The sequence below is a fragment of the Pleurodeles waltl genome, chromosome 5 (assembly GCF_031143425.1).
Source record: "Pleurodeles waltl isolate 20211129_DDA chromosome 5, aPleWal1.hap1.20221129, whole genome shotgun sequence".
Taxonomy (NCBI): domain Eukaryota; kingdom Metazoa; phylum Chordata; class Amphibia; order Caudata; family Salamandridae; genus Pleurodeles; species Pleurodeles waltl.
In genome coordinates this window covers 203,479,175-203,503,864 of record NC_090444.1, presented here as the reverse complement: position 1 = coordinate 203,503,864, position 24,690 = coordinate 203,479,175, and the positions used below count along the sequence as shown (strand labels likewise).

The following is a 24,690-nucleotide window of genomic DNA, read 5'->3' as shown; positions in this document are numbered from 1 at the left end:
TGGTGTTTTTTGGTATGATCAATGTAAAACCTCATAGCTTTTTTAGGGTCTGAATGATGGAGTCTCTTCTCCTTTTTAGAGGGGTGAGGTGGAGCCAAGAACGTCGGTAGGGTGGTAGTATGACCAACGCTGAACAGCATCACAACTTGGGATGGTGGTATGACCAATGTGGAACAACATCACAACTTGTGGAAGGAAGGATGCTTGCATCAGCAGAACCAGTCTGTCAGGGAAGCAAGTGGTGCACAGCAGATTGATACATAGTCTGAAGATTACTTATCTGCTGTGCTGAGGTTAGGGCAACAAGGAGCATTATCTTGAGGTTTGGAAGAGCAGGGGACAGCTCAAAGGGAGCACACATTAAATATGTGGGGCTCAAGATATGGTCCAACTGCAGGAGGAAGGGACGGGAGAAATAAATATTGTATACCTTTCAAAAGACGCATCACAACAGGTGATTTAAACAACAGGGGCTGGTTCTGCAACTGTAAAAAGGCAGATACACCAAAAGTTACCTATTAACTGTGACCAAAGCAAAACCTTACCAGGCAACAGATGAAACAAACACCAGAACGTTCGCCAACTTGGCCTGAAGGGGTCCATTTGGAATGTGCTGCATCAACCCACAAATGTGTCCCAATGACAGGCATACAAAGTTTTTAATCGAGGGCAACCAAGATGACAATTAACCACCTCCAGAGCAAGGTCAAAGGCTTCAGCTGATGCCACTCACTCTCCCAAGCATGAAGGTTGAGATTGCAAAGGTCCGGGTGCAGAACCCTACCCTGTTGCTGCAACAGAAGGTCCTCCCGGAAGGGCCACCTAATCACAGAGCAGATGCTCAAGCCCAGGAGTTCTGGATGCCATACTCTTTGCGCTGAATTCGAGGCCACATGGTAAGGCTTCCTCTTTTATTCAGAACAGAAAATAATGCATGTTTGAATAGAGAAATGAATGGGGCCGGGTCAGACTCTGCTAAAAATTGCTTAGCACCCTACAGAACATAGACATAATTCTATATCAATAAACACATATTTGAACAAGTGCGATTTATTTTGCTGCCTAAACCCTCCTACGTGTTTACAGAGATTACTAAGACTTGGAATTCTAAACTGAGTTCTGTGTCCAAGGATGAAACAAACAAGCAAAGGACTGATATTTCATGACAGATAACGATGGGCTACATGATTTTGTGTAAGAAAAAGAATCTCATCTGGCATTGGAAAAGCTATATATTTCATTTTGCTCCTCAGACTAGGTGATAACTATTGAACAATCCTAGAATGATTGCATATGTTGGTGCAGATGCCTGTATCTGTTGAAAAGAGTTACGTCCTGGGATGGAAGACATCAATCCTTCTGAAAACAGGCCTGCATGAGGTGACCCTGACTCAAGAGAAGAGTGTTCATATTTCTGCTTATATTTATAGCTGTTTCTTTGTGGTGGAGTCATACAAAAGCTACACAAAAATGTAGTGTAAAAGAAAAAGGTCTACATCTAAAGCTTTTCTTCCAAACAGAGGAGTCTACAGTACATTTATCAAACAGTGATCATGACATATGTTGCTTAAATTAATACAAGTTCAAACTGGGAAATCAACTACGCTGTCATACTGTAAAAAGAAAATTGTGTTCACCCAGCCAGAGCACTTTACTATGTTCAGACACTGAACACATTTTCTTCAGTAGTTACGAGGCAATATCAATGGTACGCACTGTCTCTACTGTTGCACATCTAACTAGCCAAGTGTTCTTTCTGTATACAAGACTCTTCAGGGATTTCTTTAAATTAAAAAAAATAATCTATGAAAGTGTGAACTTAACTCTGCAGGCTTCATAGCCTGCCCACTTATATAAAGGAGGTGGAAATACACTGTGAACAAATTTGAGTAAAGGGTTTCATAGACAAAGTAGTCTACAGCAGAGGTGGAAAATACACTGTGATCAGTAAGATAGGATGGTTTAAACACTGAGGTTAGATTACATAGCGATGGACGTCAGTTAAAGACATAGTTGTACAGAGATGAAAGAACCTAAAGACAAACAGCTTAGTGAGAAAATATAAATTTTACATTTCAGGTTTAAGTAATGGTTGTAGTTTGAAGTGCAAACTCAGCCTCAGCAGGCTTCAGGGTGCTATACACTTGAAGAATAGGAGTATTATTTGTTGAACGGTAACAATGCTAAATGGAGCTCATATGTGGCTGTATGGATAACTGTGTAAAGGGAAAGTGGTTATAGCAGTAAACAACTCCTCCTGACCCTTTAGGTTTATGAGGGAGTTGTCTTAATTATCCTGACAGTGGGTTACATATTATAAGCATGTCCTTAGTGTTTTTTAAGTTTCAAATATGTTTTATTATTATGGTTGCAAAGTAAACAAAGAGGCCTATTTGCAAACTGCATTTTATGGTATTTAGTACTTAAAAAAGTACTACTAATTACTATTCACAAGCCCTCAAGTGTAAATCTCCACCTCTCTACCTTTCCTTTAGGGAGATCCTCACACACGTAAGTTTACTATGTATTACGTAAGTAGTAGTAGTAGTAAATGTGGAAGGACACGGGGAGAGGCTGGAAAAGGGGGCATACTTGGCAATAAATGGGAGGGGTTTAAGGAGAATTATATGGGGTTTTACAAATAAGGAGGGGTTTAAGAAAGAACATGGACCCATCCACAAGAGTAAGCCTATTGCTATTCACAAACTGCGCTTCTAAAGCTAATACAGGAAAAAGGGGACCCACACAATAGCAGATTAGTCCAGCCAACCACTGGTACTGCAATGGCCTCCCACAGAAATAACAAGCATTTGCAATAGACTTTTCTTGCCACATAAATTGGTCAACCCTGCCTTATAATTTGGTCTTTTAATGCCACGTAATTCTAGTGCCCCTGCACATAACGAAACCCATTGCCCTAGGACCACCACAGGCTGAGTTATGAGCAAACATGTTTTGCAAAAGTAATGCCCTGCAAAGCATTATGGGTTGAGTTTTCGTGCTGCGAATATTGTACTATGCTGACTGTAATGCTCAGAACAACCCCTAGAAGACACCACAATAAAAATAGCACTTCTAAGAAACATGGTCATGGACCCCTATATTTAGCCCCTAGAGGACAAAACCACATGAAGAGAATTGCAGAAAGTAATGCACTGTAACCATATATTTAGCCCCTAGAGGGCATAGTGCATTACACAGGCTAGCAGGCCTCCTGCAATAAAATAACAAACAAGGCCCTTAAAACGAAATCAGTGCCAACTGCAAAACAAAAGTTCCAATCATGAAAGAACTTAAAAAGACACTGAATGGTAGGAGGAGTTATTATTTTGTGGTCCCCACTAACCCAGTGTGGGGATCCAGAGATGATGTAGAATAAACAGCACATTGTGGTGAATGCTTTGAAGGTGGTCCCATTGTCATGCTATCATGTTATGCTGTCATGTAATGCTAAAAACTGTTACGTAAAACTAACCATGCAAAGCATTATGGGGCGAATTTTCATGCAGGGAATATTGTACTATGTCGATATGTTGATTGTAATGCTTAGAACAGCCAGCCCCTAAAAGACATCACAATTAAAATAGCATTTGTGAGAAACATGGTCATCTAACAAAGTTAGCCCCTAAAGAGCATAACCATATGAAAAGAATATGGCAGAAAGTAATGCAGTGTGAGCATATATTTAGCCCCTAGAGGGCAGAGTGCCTTACAAATTTTCTGAGCTAACAGGCCTACTGCAATGATATTACAAACAAGGCCATTAAAACACAAACGCCTCCCAGCTATAAAATAAAAGTTCCAACCATAAGAGAGCTTAAAAAAAAACTGTGGTGGGAGGGGTCATTATTTTGGGGTCCCCACTAACATAGGCCCTCATTATGTACATGGCGGGATGCCCCTCCGCCAACCGTGCCGGCGGTCAGAATCCCCGCCAAATAATGACGCATGGTGCCTCACCGCCAGTGACCGCGGCAAGGCTCGCCATGCGCCATGCTAGCGGTCGTTTAGTGGGGGTAGATGCTGCTCAACCCTCACCGCCACGCCTATAAGGAAGCAGTTATAGGCGTGGCGGTGTATGGAGAGGCGGCAATGGCAGCGGAGCAGCATCCAGGGAGCCCGTTCCCTCCTGAAGCAGTGCGATGGAAAAGGTAAGTGCTGTCCAAGAGGGAAGGAGGGAGGGGGTGTGTCTGTGTGTGTGTGTGAGTCCATGGGGGGGGGGGGTGCGTGGGTGTCTGTGGGGGGAGGAGATGTGTGTCTGAGTGCATGTATGCATGTGTGCATGTCCGTGAATGGGTGAATGTGGAAGCGGGGGTATAGGGGGGCCTGTATGTAGGGGTGGGGAATGATGATGGTCGGGTGAGGGGACCTGCATGGGGTTTTGGGGAAGGAGGTGTGGGGGCGATTTTTGGAGTTCAGATGTGGGGGCTGTTATAGGGGATTGGAGAATGAGGGGGGGAGGGGTCAGGCATGTCACATACAGGTGACAGGAATGATTATTCCTGTCACCCGTATGCTTTCCAACAGGGATTACCTGGCGGGGTAACTCGCCAGGGAATCCCTGGCAGAAATGGGATAATAATCCCACTGCTTGCCTTGACTCCACCGCTAGGCCGAATGTGCTCACAGTCGGCCTGGGGGTGGACTGTGGCCTGGCGCTGGATGGTAGATGGTAGCCGGTCTAGTTTAGTTTCGAGGATTTGTAGAGCACATGGCTACCCGAAGGCCTCCCGGCGCTGAGGAAGATCACACGGTAAGAGGAACAGACCTAAACAGGGAAAAATCCAGTTTTCAATTTTCTACAAAAAGAAGATTCTAACATGTTATGGTGAAGTTCCAAGGGAAGGGAGTTCCAGATCTTAGCTGTTCTACAGGCGAAGGATATACCTCTCCATCTAACTTTCTTAGCACAAATGGAGTTACTTAAAAAAGCTGAAGAAAATCTGAGTATTCTCCAGGGGGTATAGGGAGTGCTCATTCATCTTAGGAAGACTGGACCCTTGTTTCGAAGGGCTCAGTAAATAAAACACATAGCTTTAAAAATAATGCGTTGTTCAATCGGAAGCCAATGGAGGGAAGTCAAGGCTGGAGTGGCAGATGAATGTCTGGGGATGTCTGAGTAGGTGAGCAGCAGCGTTCTGCACCACCTTAAGTCACTTTACAACATGCGAAGGAGAGCTCAGGAGCAGTACGTTCCCATAATCGAGACGTGAAAGTATCAGAGCATGAGTAAGAAGTCTTTTGGCTGAAAATGGAAGTAATTTAAAGATTTTCCTAAGGGTCCTAAGCCAGTTCACTACTATGTTCATAATATGGCGGTCTGAACTGCCATGCCGTTGGCGGTAATGACCGCCACCGCCGGCGTGGCGGGCCAGACCACCATGCTCATAATGAGGGCCATAGTGTGGGGACCCAGAGATGATGTAGACAGAACGAGCATGTAGTTGTAAACCTTTTGGTGGTTGTCCTATTGTCCTAGGACCACCACAGACTTAGTATTGAGCAAAAATGTTTCTTAAAAGTAATGGCCTGCAAAGCATTATGGGGCGAGTTTCCAGAGTCCTGTGATTATTATAGTATCGGCTCTCCCGCTGTTTCGGGAGCGCCACATTGAGGATTTCTGTTTTTTTTTTAACGTAAAGCATTTATCAATTACAAGAGTTTTTGTGAAAGCTATGGAGTTTGAAGGGGAGAGACAAAAGACATGACTCTGATTAGGTAACTGTAGGAAAGTGCACTCTTTCTTGGCATGGTTACCCCCATTTTCAGCCTGTTGTCAGTGTGGTTGACTGTCTCCACTGGGATCCTGCTAACCAGGACACCAGTGGTTATGCTCTCTCCCTTCTAACTTGGTAACTGTACCTTTTTCTTCCCACAATTGGCATACTGGTCCCTCCCATGTAAGTCCCTAGTGTATGTTACCTAAGTACCCAGGGCACTGGGGTTCCAGGGGATCCCTGTGGGCTGCAGCAGTTATCCTGCCACCCACACGGAGCCCATGCAAAGGGTTTTGCAGGCCTGCCATTGCAGTGTGCGTGAAACGGGTGCATGCACCCGTTTTCACTACAGGTCACTGCTCAAGGTCATTGTAAGTCACCCCTATGGTAGCCACTAACAGGGGTGCCCCCACAAACTCCAGATCCATTTTCCTGGACTTTGTGAGTGCGGGGATGCCATTTTACACATGTACTGGACATAGGTCACTACCTATGTCCAGCTACAGAATGGTAACTCCGAACCTGGGCATGTTTGGTATCAAATATGTTGGAATCATACCCCAATACTGTTGTAGGTATTGGAAGTAAGATTCCATGCACTCTGGGGGCTCCTTAGAGGACCCCAGCATTACTACCACCAGTCTTACAGGGTTTTCCGGACAGCCCAAGCTGCAGCCACCCCCTCAGACAGGTTTATGCCCTCCTGCTTGATCTGATCAAGCCCAGGAAGGCAGAACAAAGGATTTTCTTTGTGAGAGGGAGGTAAAACCCTCTCCCTTTGGACATAGGTGTAACTGACCTGGGAGAGGTAGCCTCCCCAAGCCACTGGTATGCTGTGAAGGGCACATTTAGTGCCCTCCATGCATAAACCAGTCCACACCGGTTCAGGGACCTCCAGTCCCTGCTCTGGTGCGAAACTGGACAATGGAAAAGGGAGTGGCCACTCCCCCATCCATCACCACCCTGGGGGTGGTGCTCAGAACTCCTCCAGAGAGTCCCTGGGTTCTGCCATCTTGTTTCCAAGGTTGGCAGGGAACTCTGGGAGCATCTGAGTGGCCAGGCCAGGCAGGTGAAGTCAAGAGCCTCTTCCTGATAGGTGCTTACCTGGCTACGTGACCAATCCCCCTTTCAGGGCTATTAAGGGGCACTCTCTTGGGTGGGTCCTCAGATTCGGCTTGCAAGATTCCAGCAGGACTCCTCTGCAACCTCCACTTTGACTTCTGGCCACTGAAACCGCGACATGACCCTCCAGGAACCAACAGTGCTGCAATCCACAAGGAAGACTCTTCAGCAACATTGTTTCCACGGTCCCAGCCAGCTTTGCAACATTTTCCCAGCTGTGCATTCGCAGACGGCAGACACTCTTCAGCCTGCACAAGAAGAAAGAGGCAAACTCCCGTGGAGTGAAGGAGTCACTCCCCTGCATTAGCAGGCACCTACTACAATGATGACCGGCTGCATGGATCCCCTCTCCTGCTAAGCTGCGTGAATCCTGCATCACGGGTGGTGGTCTGGAGTGGTCCCCTTGGTCCTCTCCACCAGATGTCCAACTTTGGTGGAGGTAAGCCTTTGCCTTCCCACGCAGGATAGTACCCCGGTGCACCGCGTGTCTTGCAGCTGCCAAGGCTTGCTGACATCTCCTCCAGGGTTTTTGAATCAGAGACTACCCTCAATGCTGCCTCAGGATCAGGAGACAGGCTTAGTTTTTGGCATGGCTTCTGCACTGGATAGAAACAGTGGGCAGTTGGTGCCAAGGTCAACTGTGGCTTGTGTTAGGCCTTTGGCGCAGGAGGAGGAAGCGGTATTGTCTCCAAGACCTCTTGTTGGTGCTAACGATGGCCCGAAGGCAGTGGTGACCGGAGGCCTCTTTATTAGCCTTTGGGTCCCACACCTGATCCCGCTGCGGTGGTGCTCACCATGTGCACAGTGTTGGTGTGCAGCTGTGGCTGCGAGACTGTACTCATGGTTGATGTCTGTGGGTGCTGCCTTGACTCTGAGTCCTGTTGCTTCACAGACTTCGATTTGGATTGTGAGCTGGCCTCAGGACTGAACTGGGCTAGTGGTCTCCTGAAGCACCGGCCTCCAATTCTTCCTCAACATCTTATTGGGGGTGTCGTCTCCTTCCTGTCACTGCATCCTCCGGCAAGCCAAACTCCAGTCACATTGGTATTGCAAACTTTACTTGGAACGGAAGGCGGAGCAGGCCCGACAAGCACTCTTGCCGTATTCCAGAGAGAAGCACATGTTACAGACCTTGTCGTGGTCAGTCCAATGGTACTTACAGTGGCACTGAGGACAGTATTGAAAGAGTGTCCTTTTCATCACAGCTCTCACATTTTTGTTGAGAAGGCACAGAAGATGAGGACGTGAGGACCCACAAAAGGGAAAAATATATATACTCATGTATATGTGTATGTATATATGTTTCTAAATATATATACATATATATATATATATATATATATAGGATTTCACTTATCTTATATATACTTACCTTGCATTGAAAAGGCATGAGTGGTAAAGGCATTTATGTAGTAAAGGCATTGCATGTTAATGGATGCGTGGTAAAGGCATTCTTTGCAAACGCATGAGTTAAGACATACAACTGGTTACCATAGCTATGGGTACATACTGAATGCAAACAAGCATTGGAAAAGCCAATAGCTTTCGCCTATCCAAGGTCTATTGATTTTGACAATGTTTTTAGACATGTTGCACAGCAGATCGGGGAACTGTGCAACATAGTTGAAAGTAAAGAAAATAATAGTGCTGTGAGGGAGCCAGAGCTTGCTGCATTGGAGTTATGTTTTTTCTTTAATTCAAGCCACATTGAGAGTTGAGGAAACGTAGTATTTGGAGACATAAACCACATTCAAAGGAGAAAATTGTTTTCATATTTGCATGGCATTTGTTACCAGTTAATGTGCCTAATCTGTTACACTTGAAGAAGGGTTCAAAAGTTGTTCAAAGCAAGATCTTTGTGTTTTAAGAGTATGGACGGATTTATGAGTGGAGATCATGGTAGACAGTTCTATGAGATTAAGTGGCAATAAGCCAAAGAGGCGTAGGACAATGTAACTATAGCTCCCACCCTAGCCATGCACTGCTAATTACCCCAGATATTACAGCACTCATGACAACTTTTTGGGCAAATTATTGAAGAAAAAACTGTGCATGGCGGGGCCACGAATTATAGTTACTTGAAATAAATAAATATAACTGCTGAATTTCTCTGGTTTTGTGCAAGTAAATTCAATACTTAACTATAATGTCTCTGTAACCTCAGGAAAGCCGGGTCGTAAGGCGCAGGCCTATGGTGGCTATTGTCCTATTAACAGGAGCCCCTATGCTGGGTTTGGACCAGGTCCACAGCAGGACATCCATAAGGTCTTCATTGAAGGGCAAAAGGGGCTCTAACGTAGAAGCCTCAGGCTGGAGCACCTTAGTCAGGAACTTGGTTCTGACAGCCACCGAAGGCAGCTCAAGGCCCAAGACCTCAGCTGTTCTCTGCACCATCATGGATTAAGAAGCCACCTACTCCGTGGCCACAGTAGGGAGAGCAAGCATACCAGTGTCAGGGGAGGTATCCAGACCGTTTGCTTCACCCAGTTCTTGAGCCCATTCCATAGGGTCTTCTAGCTGGTTTCCTAAAGGGTCCAGCGACCCTTCCATACTCTCACTGATCTCATACCTATAGGAATAAGGGTCAGGATGCGATCTAGGGCTCAAGATCCTTGCAGAGTCTGAATCGGCATTAAGCAACGCTGCTTTGTCTCTGTGTCGGAGTCGGCGATGAGTATAGGATCGATGTGCCCTTGGGTCCGGACACCATCAGGAGCATTGATGCCGGAAACGACAGCGGGGAAGGTCGCAATGGTATGAAAGATGCATGTTCGGATCCGGAAGTGTATCCTTGGATGTCCCTTGCAGCTGAGGTTGAAGCCGCTGGAACGGAACTCGAATTGGCCCCACAGGGCCGGACTGCCCAAAGATGAGGCGCATGGCCTTAAAAAAATTCCTTTAATTGGGCAGGGGTGGTTCCAGCTCCAGAAAACTCAGGAAGGCGCAGAGCCGAAGATGGAGGCCTAGAGCGAGGACATTCCTTCTCTACCTGTCGCACCGGCCAACCGAGGGTGTGAAAGTCGAAGAATGCTTCTGCTACTTTGATTTCTACTTGTGCTTACCCGAATGTCCAGCAAATTTTGAATGGGACGAGGAGGAGTGGCGATGACTCCACGAACGGCCTCAGGGCCTTCCTATCGACCAAGACTGGGAGCGATGCGGAGCCGGACACTGAGCCGCAAGCAGCTCTAGGGACTGCTTTCTTAAAGCCTTCGGATTCATGGCCCGCCAGATGGAGCACAACTTTGGATCGTGGTTATGCTCCAAGCACCAGAGACACACCAGGTGCGGATCAGTCACCTACATCATGCAGGGACAGGAGATGCAGGGCTTGAAGCCGGTCTTCCTTAAGGAAATCTTGACAAACCAGAAGTCAAAAAACTTCGACAAAAAGTCAAAAAAAACTGTCAGAAAGCCACTGTAAGAATAGCTCTCTGCGGATCTGCGTGTATGCTGGTGTGGAAAGAAAAGAACTGATGTCACCGGGGTGGCGTCTATATACGACCTCCAGCATCAAATCCGGCGACCACGATGCCAACGACGGATGCAGAGACAACCGACGCCACCTATTAGCGTGCAGGGGTACAGCTCGAAGAAAAATCTCTGGATCCAAACTGACACCTGGGGGAAATTCTAAGGTAAGGAATCTGCAACTACAAGTCTCTATCAGATAAAACATTTACCTATTTTCCACTAAGGCCATTGCTAACATATTTGCTTATAGAAAACGTACTGCGGCCCTCTCCAACAACTGATGTACCACATACAGAGCAATAAACTGCACTTGGTGTCATTTGTACCCTAAATGACATTCAAATCTATGATCAATACCTGTTTTTATTATATCTATATGTTATCACAATAATCATAAGCCACTCACATATCGATGTGAGTGATGGGAGTACATAATTACTCAGGAGAGACTTATGATCTGCTAAGAGACAAAACAAAAACCCTGAACACCCACCCTGGATCACTGATGCCATGTTCACTGGGTGTAGGCATGGAAACCTGTTCAGACCAAGAGAGAAAAGTAAACATGGACATGGGGCACAGCCACAGAGGACATCCGTAGCAGTGCAACTTTTTTTGTAATGCAATTATTTACAGCGAATAGCACTGAGCACTCTATGGTAGCAACATAAAGACTTGAGATGACTGGCATTTAACAATATGACCTACGCATACATAGCTACTGTTCTGAGTAAAGCTATTTATCAATCTAAAGGATCGATCACAATGCTTATATTCTGACAAATGGTGCCATGGAAAGAAGAAAAAATAAATAAAAGTACAACTTAAGTTTATTCTCAAACTGCATTCGATGTAAGGTCATTCATTAAAGTTGCTAAACTTTTTGCACATTGTCTGTATTGTGTAAAGAAAAGAAAACTCCTTACCATTGGAAACAAAACATATTCCCGGAGAAAGTCTTGGGATTGAAAGTTACTGTAATTTCCAAAGTCAGCTAAAAGAAAAAGAAAATGTTTCAACTCACATCCGATTCTGCAAAATTCACAAAATTACACTTCACAGCAAAAGTCGGCATGATAATAAATGTGACAATACAAATCTGGGCACACTAAGTAAAGGTAATGGTCTTCACAAAACAATATTCTTTTTTATTTCAATGTTCATTCTGAAGCATGTCATAGCAGAGTGAAAACATTCAAATATCAATTATTTTTCAATATTTAACATTGTGGTGTGAAGCTTTTACGTAGTATCGAAATTGCTTAATTTCTATTGTTAGCCGGAGTATTACAATGAATTATTTATTTTACAATATGTGCCTTTGGATAGTTTGTAATGCTCTTCCTTTGCATTATTATTATTATTGCATTATCACGCCTGTAAATTACTAAACATTTCCTCTGCCACTTAGACCCTCATTATGAGTGACCCGGTAAAGGGCCTGTTTTTTTTTATTATATATATATATATATATATATTTTTTTTTAATACCAACCCAGATACCAGTGGAACTGGTACTCCAGTCGACTACGAGATGGACCTCCAGGGTCCACTAACAAATCAGGAATTTCCAAGAACAACCGATAATTGTGGGTCCTGTTTCTCCAATAACCATTCACTTTGTGCTGTGCTGGACTTTAACCCAAAGCAGCCAAAATCTGTGTGCGAAAGTCGAGAGATGCGATACTTCCAAGACACATTTGCGTTCCAGGCTACCGTTGATACATCATCTAGTCAAGATATATAACTAATGTTGTCAGAAATATTTTTTTTAGCTCTAATCCATGTAGTTGCAATCCTGCCAACCAACAGTGGGCTGCTGGCAAGATAAATTAGTTTTGAACAGATATTATGTATGTCAGTAATTTGAGCAAGTTTGTTTTAGAGCAGCAGAGTTCTATGGCAGTGGTTCCCAACCTGTGGTCCGGGCACCCCCCGGTGTCCCCAAAGCATTCTCAGGGGGTCCGTGACTGCTAAGAAAATTAACTACTATTGACAGATTAATAAAGTGTAAATAAACAAAGCGGCCTAATGTACAATTGAAAATTTTAAAACGTACTGTAAATGCCAAGAAATTTGCAATTGGAAGCTAAAAAATAAATTAGCATCCTCAGATGTATTCGTGGGGGCAGTGCAAGGGCATCAAACAGAAAATTGAATTTAGAAAAGCTCCAACCTTACTATTAAAATTAGATTTTTTTATTTTATTTGTTTGCAAATTAAATAAAATATGTTATAATTTGTGTATGTGTTTGATGTAATGCATGTTTACGTATTTTTTGTGTATTGTTTTGCGGTTTAAATGTTCGACAGTGTTTAGGCTGGAGTGCCTGCCTTCCAGTAACGACTCAGTGGTGGGTCCCTGGATTCCAATAATGATTCAGTGGGGGTCCCCGGTTTCCAGTAATGATAAAGTGGGAGTACACAGAAGTAAAAAGGTTGAAAACCACTGTACTATGGTCCTATTGCGAGTCTTGACATTTTGCAGCCCCCCTAGTTTTGTTGTGATCGCAAAACATTGTAAGCACAAATTATCTAACAAATGGCCAAAAACAAACTCATTATTGTCTGGTCCTTATCAAACTCAGCAGTTTACCCTTTTAGAACAGCGCAGTTTATACATTACTAAATTAGTTTAATTTCTAGGGCCCACCTGCTTTGGATTTTCCAATCTGGGGATACTGTGAAATGTAACTAAATGTTTCTGCTCAGTTTTAGAAATCACAGGCTAAAACTGTTCAATTGTTTAAAAAAATATATTTTGCTGACTGAAGATCGATGCGGGATATCTAGGACCATTGGCAATAGTTACTTGTACTTTATATTGATATGCATATCGAGACTCTTGTTTTTAGCACTGGGCGAAACATACATTTTTTTTAGCCCCACATCAGATTCAACACTTTGATATCTCAGAGTATAGCACCTTATACACTATTGTACCAGTCTGTAAAATCTTGGGCTCACTTGCACCGTTGTAGTATTCTGGAAATGCTGAGAAATTTAATTAAGTGCTTCTATTCAGCCTCCGAATCCTGTCATGCACTGTCATGATTTAAAATCTTGGTAAAAGGTGAAAGAGGTGGCAGACAGATGTGGTTCTTGAGGTTGTGTTTTAAACATACTCAAATGTTGTCATGAACTCCAAATTGAATTGTGAAGCCTTGCTAGAGAAAAAGAGGAACTGAGCATTACTTATGATTAAGGCATAAACAAATTGAATCATATGTATAGTGTTAATACTCGTATCCACATTTAAAATACCAATGATGCCAAATCAGTTCCCAATTCTGGTCTATCCATAAGGGCCTGAATGTGTCCTAGTCGGGTGTGAAGGAGGATTCATAGTGGAAAAAGCTTTCTAGATTTATAAGCTTTGAACTGATTTTCTACTGACGAATAGATTTGCACTTTATTTCAACTAAGTTTAGAGCTGCCTGTGCAGTACTATGATGGCTATAGATGGGTGTTGCATCCGCCAAAGGAGGTGTACATTTCTGACATGCAAAGTAAACCCGGGGCAAGACCTGGTACTTGCCATGAATTATGGAGCAAGAAGGAGGGCTGGTCTCATTTGGATCCAAAGAAGAACACTTTGAGGGAATACAAGAAGAAAATCAATAGACAACTAGGTCAAATGAATTCATGATAAAACTATGCCCCTGTTAAGTGAAAGGTCATTCCAGTAATGACTACCATTCTAACTTTTATAAATTTATCTCACATAGATGTGTGTATTTGAGGGCGCTGGTGTGGTTTAGAGGGATCAACTGCATTTATCATCAGAGAATACGTATGGTAAGGTATAGACAAAAAGATCATTATCCTACCTTTCTGCAATCTGGATCTCAGTTATTGTCAACTGTGGCTCATTCAACATGACTTCGCCATGTTGCTGGGAGTTCATCAAGAGGTACTGAGTCAACAGTTTGGAGTGGCCTTGCACTGTCTATCAGTATGAGCATTCAAGAGCTAGTCGAAGGCAGCACTGAACATTTCTGTTTCCTGGAGTTACATGGATCAACGACACTTTGGTTCTTATTTAGATATGGTGTTCAACAAATGACCTTGTTTTGGGGTTTGTATTCCCAAAGACCTGCTCTTCTTTCTTCTTTGAATTTTGCTTGGCAGTTTGAGTTGAATTTAACTCATCTGAGGGATCTGGATGGCCTGTACTGCAGCATCAATTTTATGGAGCTTATCTGCACCTTTGCTTCAGTAGCCTAGTGCTTGGTGAAGAGAATAAGAAACAGGACAATGGCCTCCACTCGAGCCAAATCGAAACTTTTTAGAGTTACCTTTAATATGAGCCTGCTTTTTACAATTAAGGCTTACCCTGGTACTGCGCCTAACTTCCTTAAATCTTGCTGACAATCATTTTCTACAATTTATCCATGTTGATAAATTGTTTGCATTTAATGGGGACTCTTACCAAACTAGCTAATCTTTGCAAAGTTTAGTTATTTTTGATCAATTTATCTAGAAATCTTAAGCAAAGGTGCTGCACAATCAATGTCTAAATAAGTAGGAGTTGTGGCTGCTGTAATATTTTTGCTGTACTGATGCACATGCCTTGGGTTTTTCCAAATCAGAGGTTTTCCTTGAAGCGGTTAAGTAATCTGTAATTGTGTAAAGGGAATCTATAATTATGTTGTGCATTCATTATAACACTGACACACTGGTGCCGATCTGTAAAGTAATGCAAGACAACGGACATCATTGTGATTACACTTTAGCCCTATATGCTAAGCAGTCCAACGAGCACACAAACACAAAGCCTTTCAGTTGTAACAGGGCAAAACTAATTAAGACTATTGCCGGAAACAGTGATGCCAAAAAACAGGAGACTGTAAGCCCCTAACCCAAGGAAAGGTGGTAACTCCATCTATACTCAACAGATATTTTGTGTTTTATCTTAATTATGACCGGCAGGCCTTAAAGAAGGATTGGTACAAATTCACATGACAGTTCCCAGAGAAGCTTAAAGCTGCAGATTGTGTGATATAAGAGGTCTTACTTGTAAAAATGCTTCTTAGTTTAATTTAATATTTTCTTCAGAGTGCTAAGATCAGTTTTGGAAAAACATAACTAAAGTCCCATTTCATGAAAAACATTGATAATACACATGATGGCTTACCCACGGGTTGAATATGACAATTCTGTAGTATAATTATATTTTGTTTGTAGGACTACGTTTTCTGTAACAAGAGCATTGGTCTCCAGCATAGTATCTGAATTCACGATTATCAAATCAGCTTGCTCTCTGAATGAGATGTCCTAACAGGGCAATGATCCAAGTCTGGATTTCCCGAGTGAACGGCGTCGTAATTGTTCCATAGGTCCTCTGTAGGCCCCTGGTCAAAAGGTGCCTCACCACGGTCGACACCACCAACAGAGTAACCTTCCTCATAGGTGTGGGGGGAACCCACTGATGAGTGTGGTGGCATGGATGTTGTGACATAGAAGGTGTTGGCAGTAGTGGAGGTGGTGGTAGAAGTGCAGGAAGTGGAAAATAGGGGGGATGGCTGCTGCCGCTGTCCTTGCATTTCTTAGCCTTAGGAGCTGCAAGAGGTTATAAAGCTGACTGCTCCTCAAAAGTTAGTTTCCTCTTCTGAGGCAAAGTGTTCGAAGGTCGCTTATACCATGTTCTCAACTCCTCCTGCTGCCTCTCCTGCAGCCTCTGTAAGATAGGTTGCTTCAAATCCTCAGAGCCCATAGTTGATGGGCTTTTCAACAATGGTTGTGGCTTTTCCCAGAGGTCTCAGAGCCGAGGGTAGCCTTGCCATGGGCATATAGGTGTGTTCGGCTTTAAAGATGCTGGAGGCTTGTGAATCATCTTGTGCCTAGATGGCTGAAGAGGGTTAATGTTGGAAGTTGGGAGCAAAGTTGGCTCAGCAGCCCTTGGCTGGTGCCACCCAGAGCGTGAAGGTGTGGAGGGTACCGAAGGCTGTGTGCTCTAAAGATTGGAGGACTCAATACTCAACCCCAAGAGAGTGGTACTTTGATTCTACTTGAGGCCTCCTGGGTAGGTGTGTGCGTGTGTGCAGACCATACTTACAACCTTTGCACAGGTATTAGTTCCATGGCAGGAGGTGGCTGAGGTGAGAAGAATTTCTTGCTCTTTCTTCTCCTGGTCCAATTCTGGGTAAAAGACCTCCTCTGCACTGGCAATAGCTGATGAGGTGGAATGGCCTTAGGGCAGGCATCCTCACCTTTCTCGACGTAAACCTTTTCTTTGATAATGTGGTGTCCTCAGAGCCTTGCGCCTGCATCTTCTGATGTGCCCATCTTCTTTTTCGTTAAGACCAGAGGATTTCTAAGTGGAAGGTGAGGCAGGCCTGGCACACGGTGTCGTCATGGTTGAGGGAGAGGCGGAGGATGAAAAACCTTGTTGTGATTGGACCACGGGTATTTGGAGAGCCAGAGAGACAGTATTGATATGGATTAGATTTGGTTTCTCACTGCTGCGAGTGCTGCCTTCTCATAGGATTGCATTGGAAAAGCCCTACCTTATATCTGTATGGTATTGCCTGATCTATGATGGGTAGCATAGGCATGTTTGGTATGGTTGTGATGGTAGTGAGAAAAGCTGCTTACTGGTGTAGATGGATTTTTTTTACCATTATAGAAATGCCACTTCTAGAAAGTGGACATTTCTCTGTGCTTATGACTCTGGTGTTTTACAGCTTGACTCCAATCCACGTCTGGGGCAGAGTGACAGCTGGGCTTTGTGCATACTTTTTAGGCATCCTGTAAACATGGAGGGTTGAGGTGTCAGAGAGGTGCATCTGCATACTGAATGGTCTTCCTGGGGTGAGAAGGCTGTGCCCTAGCCTCACACAAAGGGCTTGTTTACCCCCCACTGATGTCTGGAGTCTGTGCTGGAGGAGAGGGGGACACACCTAGAACCAGTTAGGACTGGTTGGAACCTCTTCTCCCCACTTTGAACAGTTGTGCAAAATGAGTATAGATACAGGGGGCTTTCCCAATGTTAGAGAGCACTTTTGGAACTGGGACCAAAGCTCTGCCAGAGAGGCTACTGTATTGTGCAAAGGACTCATCTGGGCTGCCCTGCTGCCTGGTTTCTGCTACGTGTCACAAAGGACCCATCAGGATCGTTGTTCTGCTTGTTGCCCTGCTGACCATCTGCTCCCCATAGGTTTGGGCTGGACTGGTATTACTGGACTGATTGAAGGTGTCGCCCCTGCCTCCCTGTTTGGTGTTGGTCGCCATGTTCGCTACTGCCTATCCTTGTGTGTCAGAGTGCCCCAGGGAGCCCAGCGCCTGAAGAGTGCTGCTTTTCTGCCCCCCCCGGAATCTTCTGGTTCCAGCGCGTGAAGGGCGCTTCATCTCTGCTGCTGGACGAAGCGCGTGAGGAGCAGTGTGGACATCCCCTATCATTGTTCCGATCACTATGAAATGAGCGCATGAAGAGTGCTTCATAAAAGTGCCCCCGGGACACAAGAAGGAACTGCCTGGTGAAGGATCACGGCCACGGCTCGGCTGAGGAAACAGAAGCCAGCTGGTCGCAAAGTGAAAGTGAACTGCCAGCAGCCTCCCAAAAACAGCACGGACTAAGCATGCTATTTTCAAGTACCCCCGGGGCCAGGAGCACGTTAAAGAGTGCCCCGGTGGCAGAAACCGGCACCTCCTAGGGTGCAATCACCACGTGGCCCGGGCGGCTCTCTGAGTTCGTCGCGAAAGGACCAAAGAAGGAGTTGTCTCCCCCAGGGCTGCGGGCCCCACAGGTGAGGCCACCCCCCACCACATCACTGAGACTACAGAGCTGGCTCGCAGCACCTGACCCAATGGGCCGGTCACCAGGTAGAGGTCGATTGCAGTTCTCCTGGCTCTCAGCACTCGGACGCCATCCTAGCAGCCCCTTACCCCCGCAGTTGCCCTGCGCGCATGCCAGCAGGTGCCTGAGGAGCCCAGGAGGGCCCCCTCCCTTTCCTTACCATGTGGGCCCTCTAAGGCTGGGGACACCCCTTTCAGGGGTCCACAGAAACTCAGCCAGCCGGGCGGGAAGGAAAACCCTTGACGGAGGTCCTGTCCCGGCTGCGCCATTACCGCACCATACTTTTCGTAATTGAAGCGCAGGAGCTCCTCTATTGGGACGACAGTTCCCAGGTGTAGGAAGTTGGCTCTGTGTATACTATCTCAAAGTAAGAGATAGTGTGCACAGAGTCCAAGGGTTCCCTTTAGAGGTAAGATAGTGGCAAAATTAGATAATTCTAATGCTCTATTTTGTGGTAGTAAGGTCGAGCAGTAGGCTTATCAGAGGGTGGTGTTAAGCATTTGTTGTACACACACAGGCAATAAATGAGGAACACACACTCAAAGACTTACTCCAGGCCAATAGGTTTTTATATAGAAAAATATATTTTCTTAGTTTATTTTAGGAACCACAGGTTCAAGATTTGAAGTAAACACATACAATGCAAGGTACTTCACACAGGTAAGTTAGGAACTTTAAATAAAAGCAATATCAAATACAGTCCTTGTTAGAATGGCAATAAGCTATTTTAAAAGTGGACACTGCAAAAATCATCAGTTCCTGGGGGAGGTAAGTAAAGGTTAGATTGTGGATAAGTAAGACACTTACAAGTCTCAGTTCCTGGGCATAGGCAGCCCACCGTTGGGAGTCCAAGGCAACCCCAAAGTTACCACACCAGCAGCTCAGGGCCGGCCAGGTGCAGAGGTGCCCAAAACACATAGGCACCTATGGAGAACAGGGGGTGCTCCGGTTTCAGTATGCCAGCAGGTAAGTACCCGTGTCCTCGGGGGGGCAGACCAGGGGGTTTTGTAGAGCACAGGGGTGTGGGGGGAACACAAGTAGGCACACAAAACACACCCTCAGCGGCACAGGGGCGGCCGGGTGCAGTGTGCAAAGCAGGTGTCGGGTTTTAGATAGGAAACAATGGAGGGACGCAGGGGTCACTTCTAGCGGTGCAGGCAGGCACGGGGGGCTTCTCGGGACAGCCACCACCACCTGGGCTATACAGAGGGTCACCTGGGGGTCACTCCTGCACTGAGGTTTGGTTCCTTCAGGTCCTGGGGACTGCGGGTGCAGTGCTTGTTCCAGGCATCGGGTCCCTTGTTATAGGCAGTCGCAGTCAGGGGGAGCCTCTGGATTCTCTCTGCAAGCGTCGCTGTGGAGGTCCAGGGGGGTCGTCTCAGGCTACTGACGGGGTCGCAGTCACCAGGTAGTCCTCCCTGTGGTGTTGGTTCTCTGGATCTCGAGCCGGGGGCGTCGGGTGCAGAGTGTGAAGTCTCACTCTTCCCGCCGGAAGTGTGAGTTCTTTGAAAGTTGCTTCTTCGTTGCAAAGATGTAGCTGTTTTTTTAGCAGAGCCGCTGCTCACAGGAGTTTCTTGGTCCTGGGGGTCAGGGCAGTCCTCTGAGCCTTCAGAGGTCGCTGGTCCCTGTTGGATGTGTCGCTGGTTGCAGGTTTTCGACTCTGGAGACACGCCGGTAGGGCTGGGGCCAAAGCAGTTGTTGTCGTCCGTCGTCTCTGCAGGCTTGTAATTCAGCAGTCCTTCTTTGCAGTTCAGGTTGCAGGAATCTGATTTCCTGGGTTCTGGGGTGCCCCTAGATACTAAATTTAGGGGTGTGTTTAGACCTGGGAGAGCAGTAGCCAATGGCTTCTGTCCTGGAGGGTGGCTACACCCTCTCTGTGCCTCCTTTCTGTGGGGAGGGGGCACATCCCTAATCCTATTGGGGGAATCTTCCAAAACTAAGATGGAGGATTTCTAAAGGCAGGGGTCACCTCAGCTCAGGACACATTAGGGACTGTCCGGACTGGTGGGTGGCTCCTCCTTGTTTTTCCTCATTATCTCCTCCAGCCTTGCCGCCAAAAGTGGGGGCAGTGGCCGGAGGGGCGGGCATCTCCACTAGCTGGAGTGCCCTGGGGCGCTGTAACATAGAGGGTGAGCCTTTTGAGGCTCACCACCAGGTGTTACAGTTCCTGCAGGAGGAGGTGTGCAGCACCTCCACCCAGTGCAGGCTTTGTTCCTGCCACAGAGTGACAAAGGCACTCTCCCCATGTGGCCAGCAACTCGTCTGGTTGTGGCAGGCTGGCAGAAACTGGTCAGCCCCACACTAGAAGTCGGATTGGTATTCAGGGGGCATCTCTGAGATGCCCTCTGGGTGCATGATACAATAAACTGCACACTGACATCAGGGTGCATTTATTGTGCTGAAACGTTTGATACCAAACTTCCCAAATTTCAGTGTAGCCATTATGGTCTGGGAAACTCCCAGACCATATATTCTTATGGCTACCCTGCACTTACAATGTCTAAGGTTTTGCTTAGACACTGTAGGGGCATAGTGCTCATACACATATGCCCTCACCTGTGGTATAGTGCACCCTGTCTTTGGGCTGTAAGGCCTGCTAAAGGGGTGACTAACCTATGCCACAGGCAGTGTGAGGTTGGCATGGCACTCTGAGGGGAGTGCCATGTTGATTTAGTCATTTTCTGCCCACCAGCACACACAAGCTGTGCGGCAGTGTGTATGTGCTGAGTGAGGGGTCCCCAGGGTGGCATAAGACATGCTGCAGCCCTTAGCGACCTTCCCTGGCATCAGGGCCCTTGGTACCAGGGGTGCAATTTACAAGGGACTTGTCTGAGTGCCAGGGATGTGCAAATTGTGGAAGCAAAGGTACAGTTTAGGGAAAGAACACTGGTGCTGGGGCCTGGTTAGCAGGGTCCCAGCACACTTTCAATCAAAACTTAGCATCAGCAAAGGTAAAAAGTCAGGGGGTAACCATGCCAAGGAGGCATTTCCTTACACCGGGATACCGTAATTACCCTATAAGGAGCACAAAAGCTCCTGTTCAAACCATTTGTGAATCATATTACCACTCATAGGCTAATATAAGTGCTTTTATTGTGATGTCTTAGAGGGTCATTCCGATATATGCCATGTAGGGGGGTTTCCATGATATGTGCCTATGGAGGGACAGCCTGGCATTCATGATAATGCATTTCCTATGACATCTACCTGTTTGGTAATGGGGATGACAACCTGACTACTGCTTATGTTGCAGGACAACCAGTAAGTAACCTATGTGTTTTATTATGACTACTGTTGGTTTTACAGAGCAATAGTACCTGAGTAATCTTCTGACAACTGCTTGTGTAGCAGGGTACTACTGATAATTGTTATGTTTGGTCTAATGATGTTTTGTGCAATACAGTTTATTTTTACATAACTTGATGTTGCGTTTCTTTTGTGGTGTATTTATTTTTTCACATGTGTTGTGCAATCGATTTACACATTGCCTCTGGGTTAGGCCTGACTGCTCGTGCCAAGCTACCAAGGGGGTGAGCAGGGGTTATCCTGAGTGTGTAACCCCCCTCGCCCTGACTAGAGTGGGTGGGCTCTGCCTGGCTTAGGTGCATACCGTAGCCGACCAGAAACCTCATTACTAACAGTTGCTTTGTGCCTATTCACACCTCAACAGACTGTTTGAACAGAATAATTTCATTTAAAAGCATGCATTGTGTATGCAATACATTAAATCTGCAGCTATACCAGGTATAAAATAAACTGGTTGCTTTCCTCATTGCTTTATCAGGGAAAGTCCACTGGGTGGCCCTACAATATCCCATGCTTAACATGCCCATAAAGGAAATCCTCTGCTATTCAGACTCAGCCAACCATTCACCCTTGCATATTTCCATGTCCTGCTCTCTTTATGTCCTTACTCCAGAAACTCTGCGTACTGTTACTATGATGATATCCGGATTGTGTTCATATCCAGCAACACATATAAAGAACTCTCTTGAACGGAGGTTGAGTCTCCCCTAATAGTACTATCAGGGAGAGGATGTCTATGATAAAATACGTTGGGTGAGGCATCCTCACCCCAAAAAAACATATCATCTTCTTTAGATAATCTGGTTCTTCTGGTCACTCTGATCTGAGATCACATTTGTTTTGGTTTTGTATGATCATGAGGAGGATGTGCGATGATCATTGGCCTCTTACGCTCCTTTTGTGATGCAACTCATAAAAAATACCAATGGTTGAAGAATGCTGATCAAAAACCCACTATCTGTAATGTGGTACTGTATTGGGAACATGTCTCTGACAGACATCTGAAGCAATCTGTAGGTGAGGCCTTAAAAGTGGAGGGGTGCCCATTTTTAGCAGGCATAAGGTTGTGTTTTTGCTAGGATTTTTCTTTCTGGGACAGTGATTTCCTAAAAAACTCAAATACAATTGTACATATTAACTGCAGAACAGCAACTACATTTCAATCACTACGTGCTCAAAGTGGCCAATTTACCTTGTACAGCTAGGCCAGCTAGCCTGATTCCAAAATCTACAGAACAGCGTAGTCTGCCATCAAGGACGTCTTTCTTCACTTGCAAATAATACTGATACCTGTAAAGGAAAGCAATAACGTAGGTTTTGTCACTAAAAGATATGCAAGTTTTCATGGCATTTTTCCAAAACAAACAGTGTACATTAAGCAGTAATCATTCTTTATCGATATAGTAGTTGAGATGTAACCCCCTTGGTAGTGAGGTGGCCACACCCCTGAATCATCATACTGTTTAGATACTCCCCAGCTTGTGAGAGAGGAATCTGTGTTAATGGTCACCTGAGGGACAGTTCTGAGAAAGTCTTGCCCTGCAACAAATTATTGTTGTTAAATCCACTGTAATGAGCAATAGGGGATGGCCTTCAACAACACAAGATCTTCCCAATGACTCACCCCTCCCCAACTTGTGACCACAGCACTGAAAGGCACACCTGCAAAAGGTAAATGTGGAGCCTGGCATGGGGGATTATGGAGATGCATGAGTCCATCGCACATAATAAGCATATTACAGTTCTAACTAAGCAGACAATTGGGCTGAAAAAGAGGTATTATCGCCTGAAATGCCAACACTTTCTTTTGGCTGAAATATACTTTGATTGTAATAGCGTTTATGACAGACCTTAGAAAGGGCCGGACCTGAAGGGGTTGAAGGAGGGACTTTATGGGATTGCGAAGCAGGGAGATTGCAGGATGAGTGTGGGCTAGACACTGCTGACCACCTGCGCTTTTGATCAGGCAATTTACGAGGTAGGAGAACACACAAGTGTTGCCCCTTCTTAGATGTGGGGCCATTACCACCCTACGAATACCACTGGGGCAGTGCTAACACCGAAAGGCAGCACTATGAATTGGTAGTGCTGTCGACTTACCGCAGAGAGAAGGTAGCCCTGGTGGGCATGGATGGATGGTTTTGTGAAAGTAGGCGTCCTTGAGGCCTAACACCATTATGTGGTCTCCTTGTTGTAGCAGAGCAACTAAGTCCTGCAGAGTTCTCGTGTGAAAACGTTCTAATAGGTTGTAGGTGTTGAGGGGCCGGAGGATTGGTCTGAGGAAGATTTTCTTCTTGGGAATGTAGAAGTAAACAGAATAGACGTCCTTGCTTCAGTAATAATGGGGAACTCTCTATATTTCACCCTTACGGAGGAACGTCTGCACCTCTTCCTTGACAAGGCATTGATGTTCCCTGCTGAGAGTATGTGTGCGCGGAAGGATGTTGAAGGGGCGGGGAGTGCAAGGTGTTGTATGCCTAAGCTGTGTTGGACCACTGCCAGAACCCACTGCTCGGAGGTGAATTTCTCCAAGCAGGAGAGGAAATTGTGAACCCCTCGAAAAGGTGAAATGATAGGGGGAGAGGGGCAAGTCAGTCTTTGGAGCCTCCTCCACTCCTACTCTTGTTGTTATTGCCCCGTAAGTACCTCTGGCACAACCCCTGCCTGCCTACTGATGGAAGGACTGCTGTTGCCTCTGACAGGAGTGTGGCTGGTCAGGGGAAGTGGCCCTACCTCCTCCTCTAGCCTGCCGCCTCTGAAATGGCCTCTAGCAGCTGGAGTTGGAAGGAATCCATTGAGTTTACTATGTCAGTGCCGTCCCTTATTTTCTCCAGTATCTCATTAACCTATGGCCAACATGAGTCTTCCTCAGAGTGAGAGGTTAAGGAAATGCTGTTGGACATCTGGCTTAAACTCTGATAGCAGAACCAGGAATGGAGTATCAAAAGGGTGATAGTATTGACACCCCGGGAAGCTGGGTCCAAGCATTCAGGGTACAATGGATGGTGGCGTTGGACCATCTCGAACACCATCTCCTCCTCCCTCTTTCTGAACTTCACAGAGAGATGTTTAACCACTTCCTGCCTCTCATCTTACTTGGACATGCCAAAGTGGAAGAAAAGTTCAACAGAGTTGGAAATACGCTATTGGGTAACTGCCCCTATGGCCCCTCTCTTGCCCCCAGCATCGAGCTTCTTGCTCTCTTTGTAAGGTGCCAGGGCATCACCTGTGGCTAGAGTACATGTCCTTTTTGCAAGCATTATGGATGACTAG

General features: G+C 45.7%; 1 protein-coding gene across 1 annotated transcript in view; it reads right to left on the bottom strand.

Moving 5' to 3' along the window:
- Positions 1–24,690, bottom strand: part of PTPN14 (protein tyrosine phosphatase non-receptor type 14) — a 395,238-nt gene that overhangs the window by 164,060 nt on the left and 206,488 nt on the right. The window contains exons 4-5 of the mRNA XM_069233899.1: positions 22,610–22,707; positions 11,240–11,307 (exon numbers count right to left, since the gene is read on the bottom strand). Of these exons, the coding sequence (XP_069090000.1) occupies positions 11,240–11,307; positions 22,610–22,707 (166 nt within the window). The remainder of the gene's footprint in view (positions 1–11,239; positions 11,308–22,609; positions 22,708–24,690) is intronic.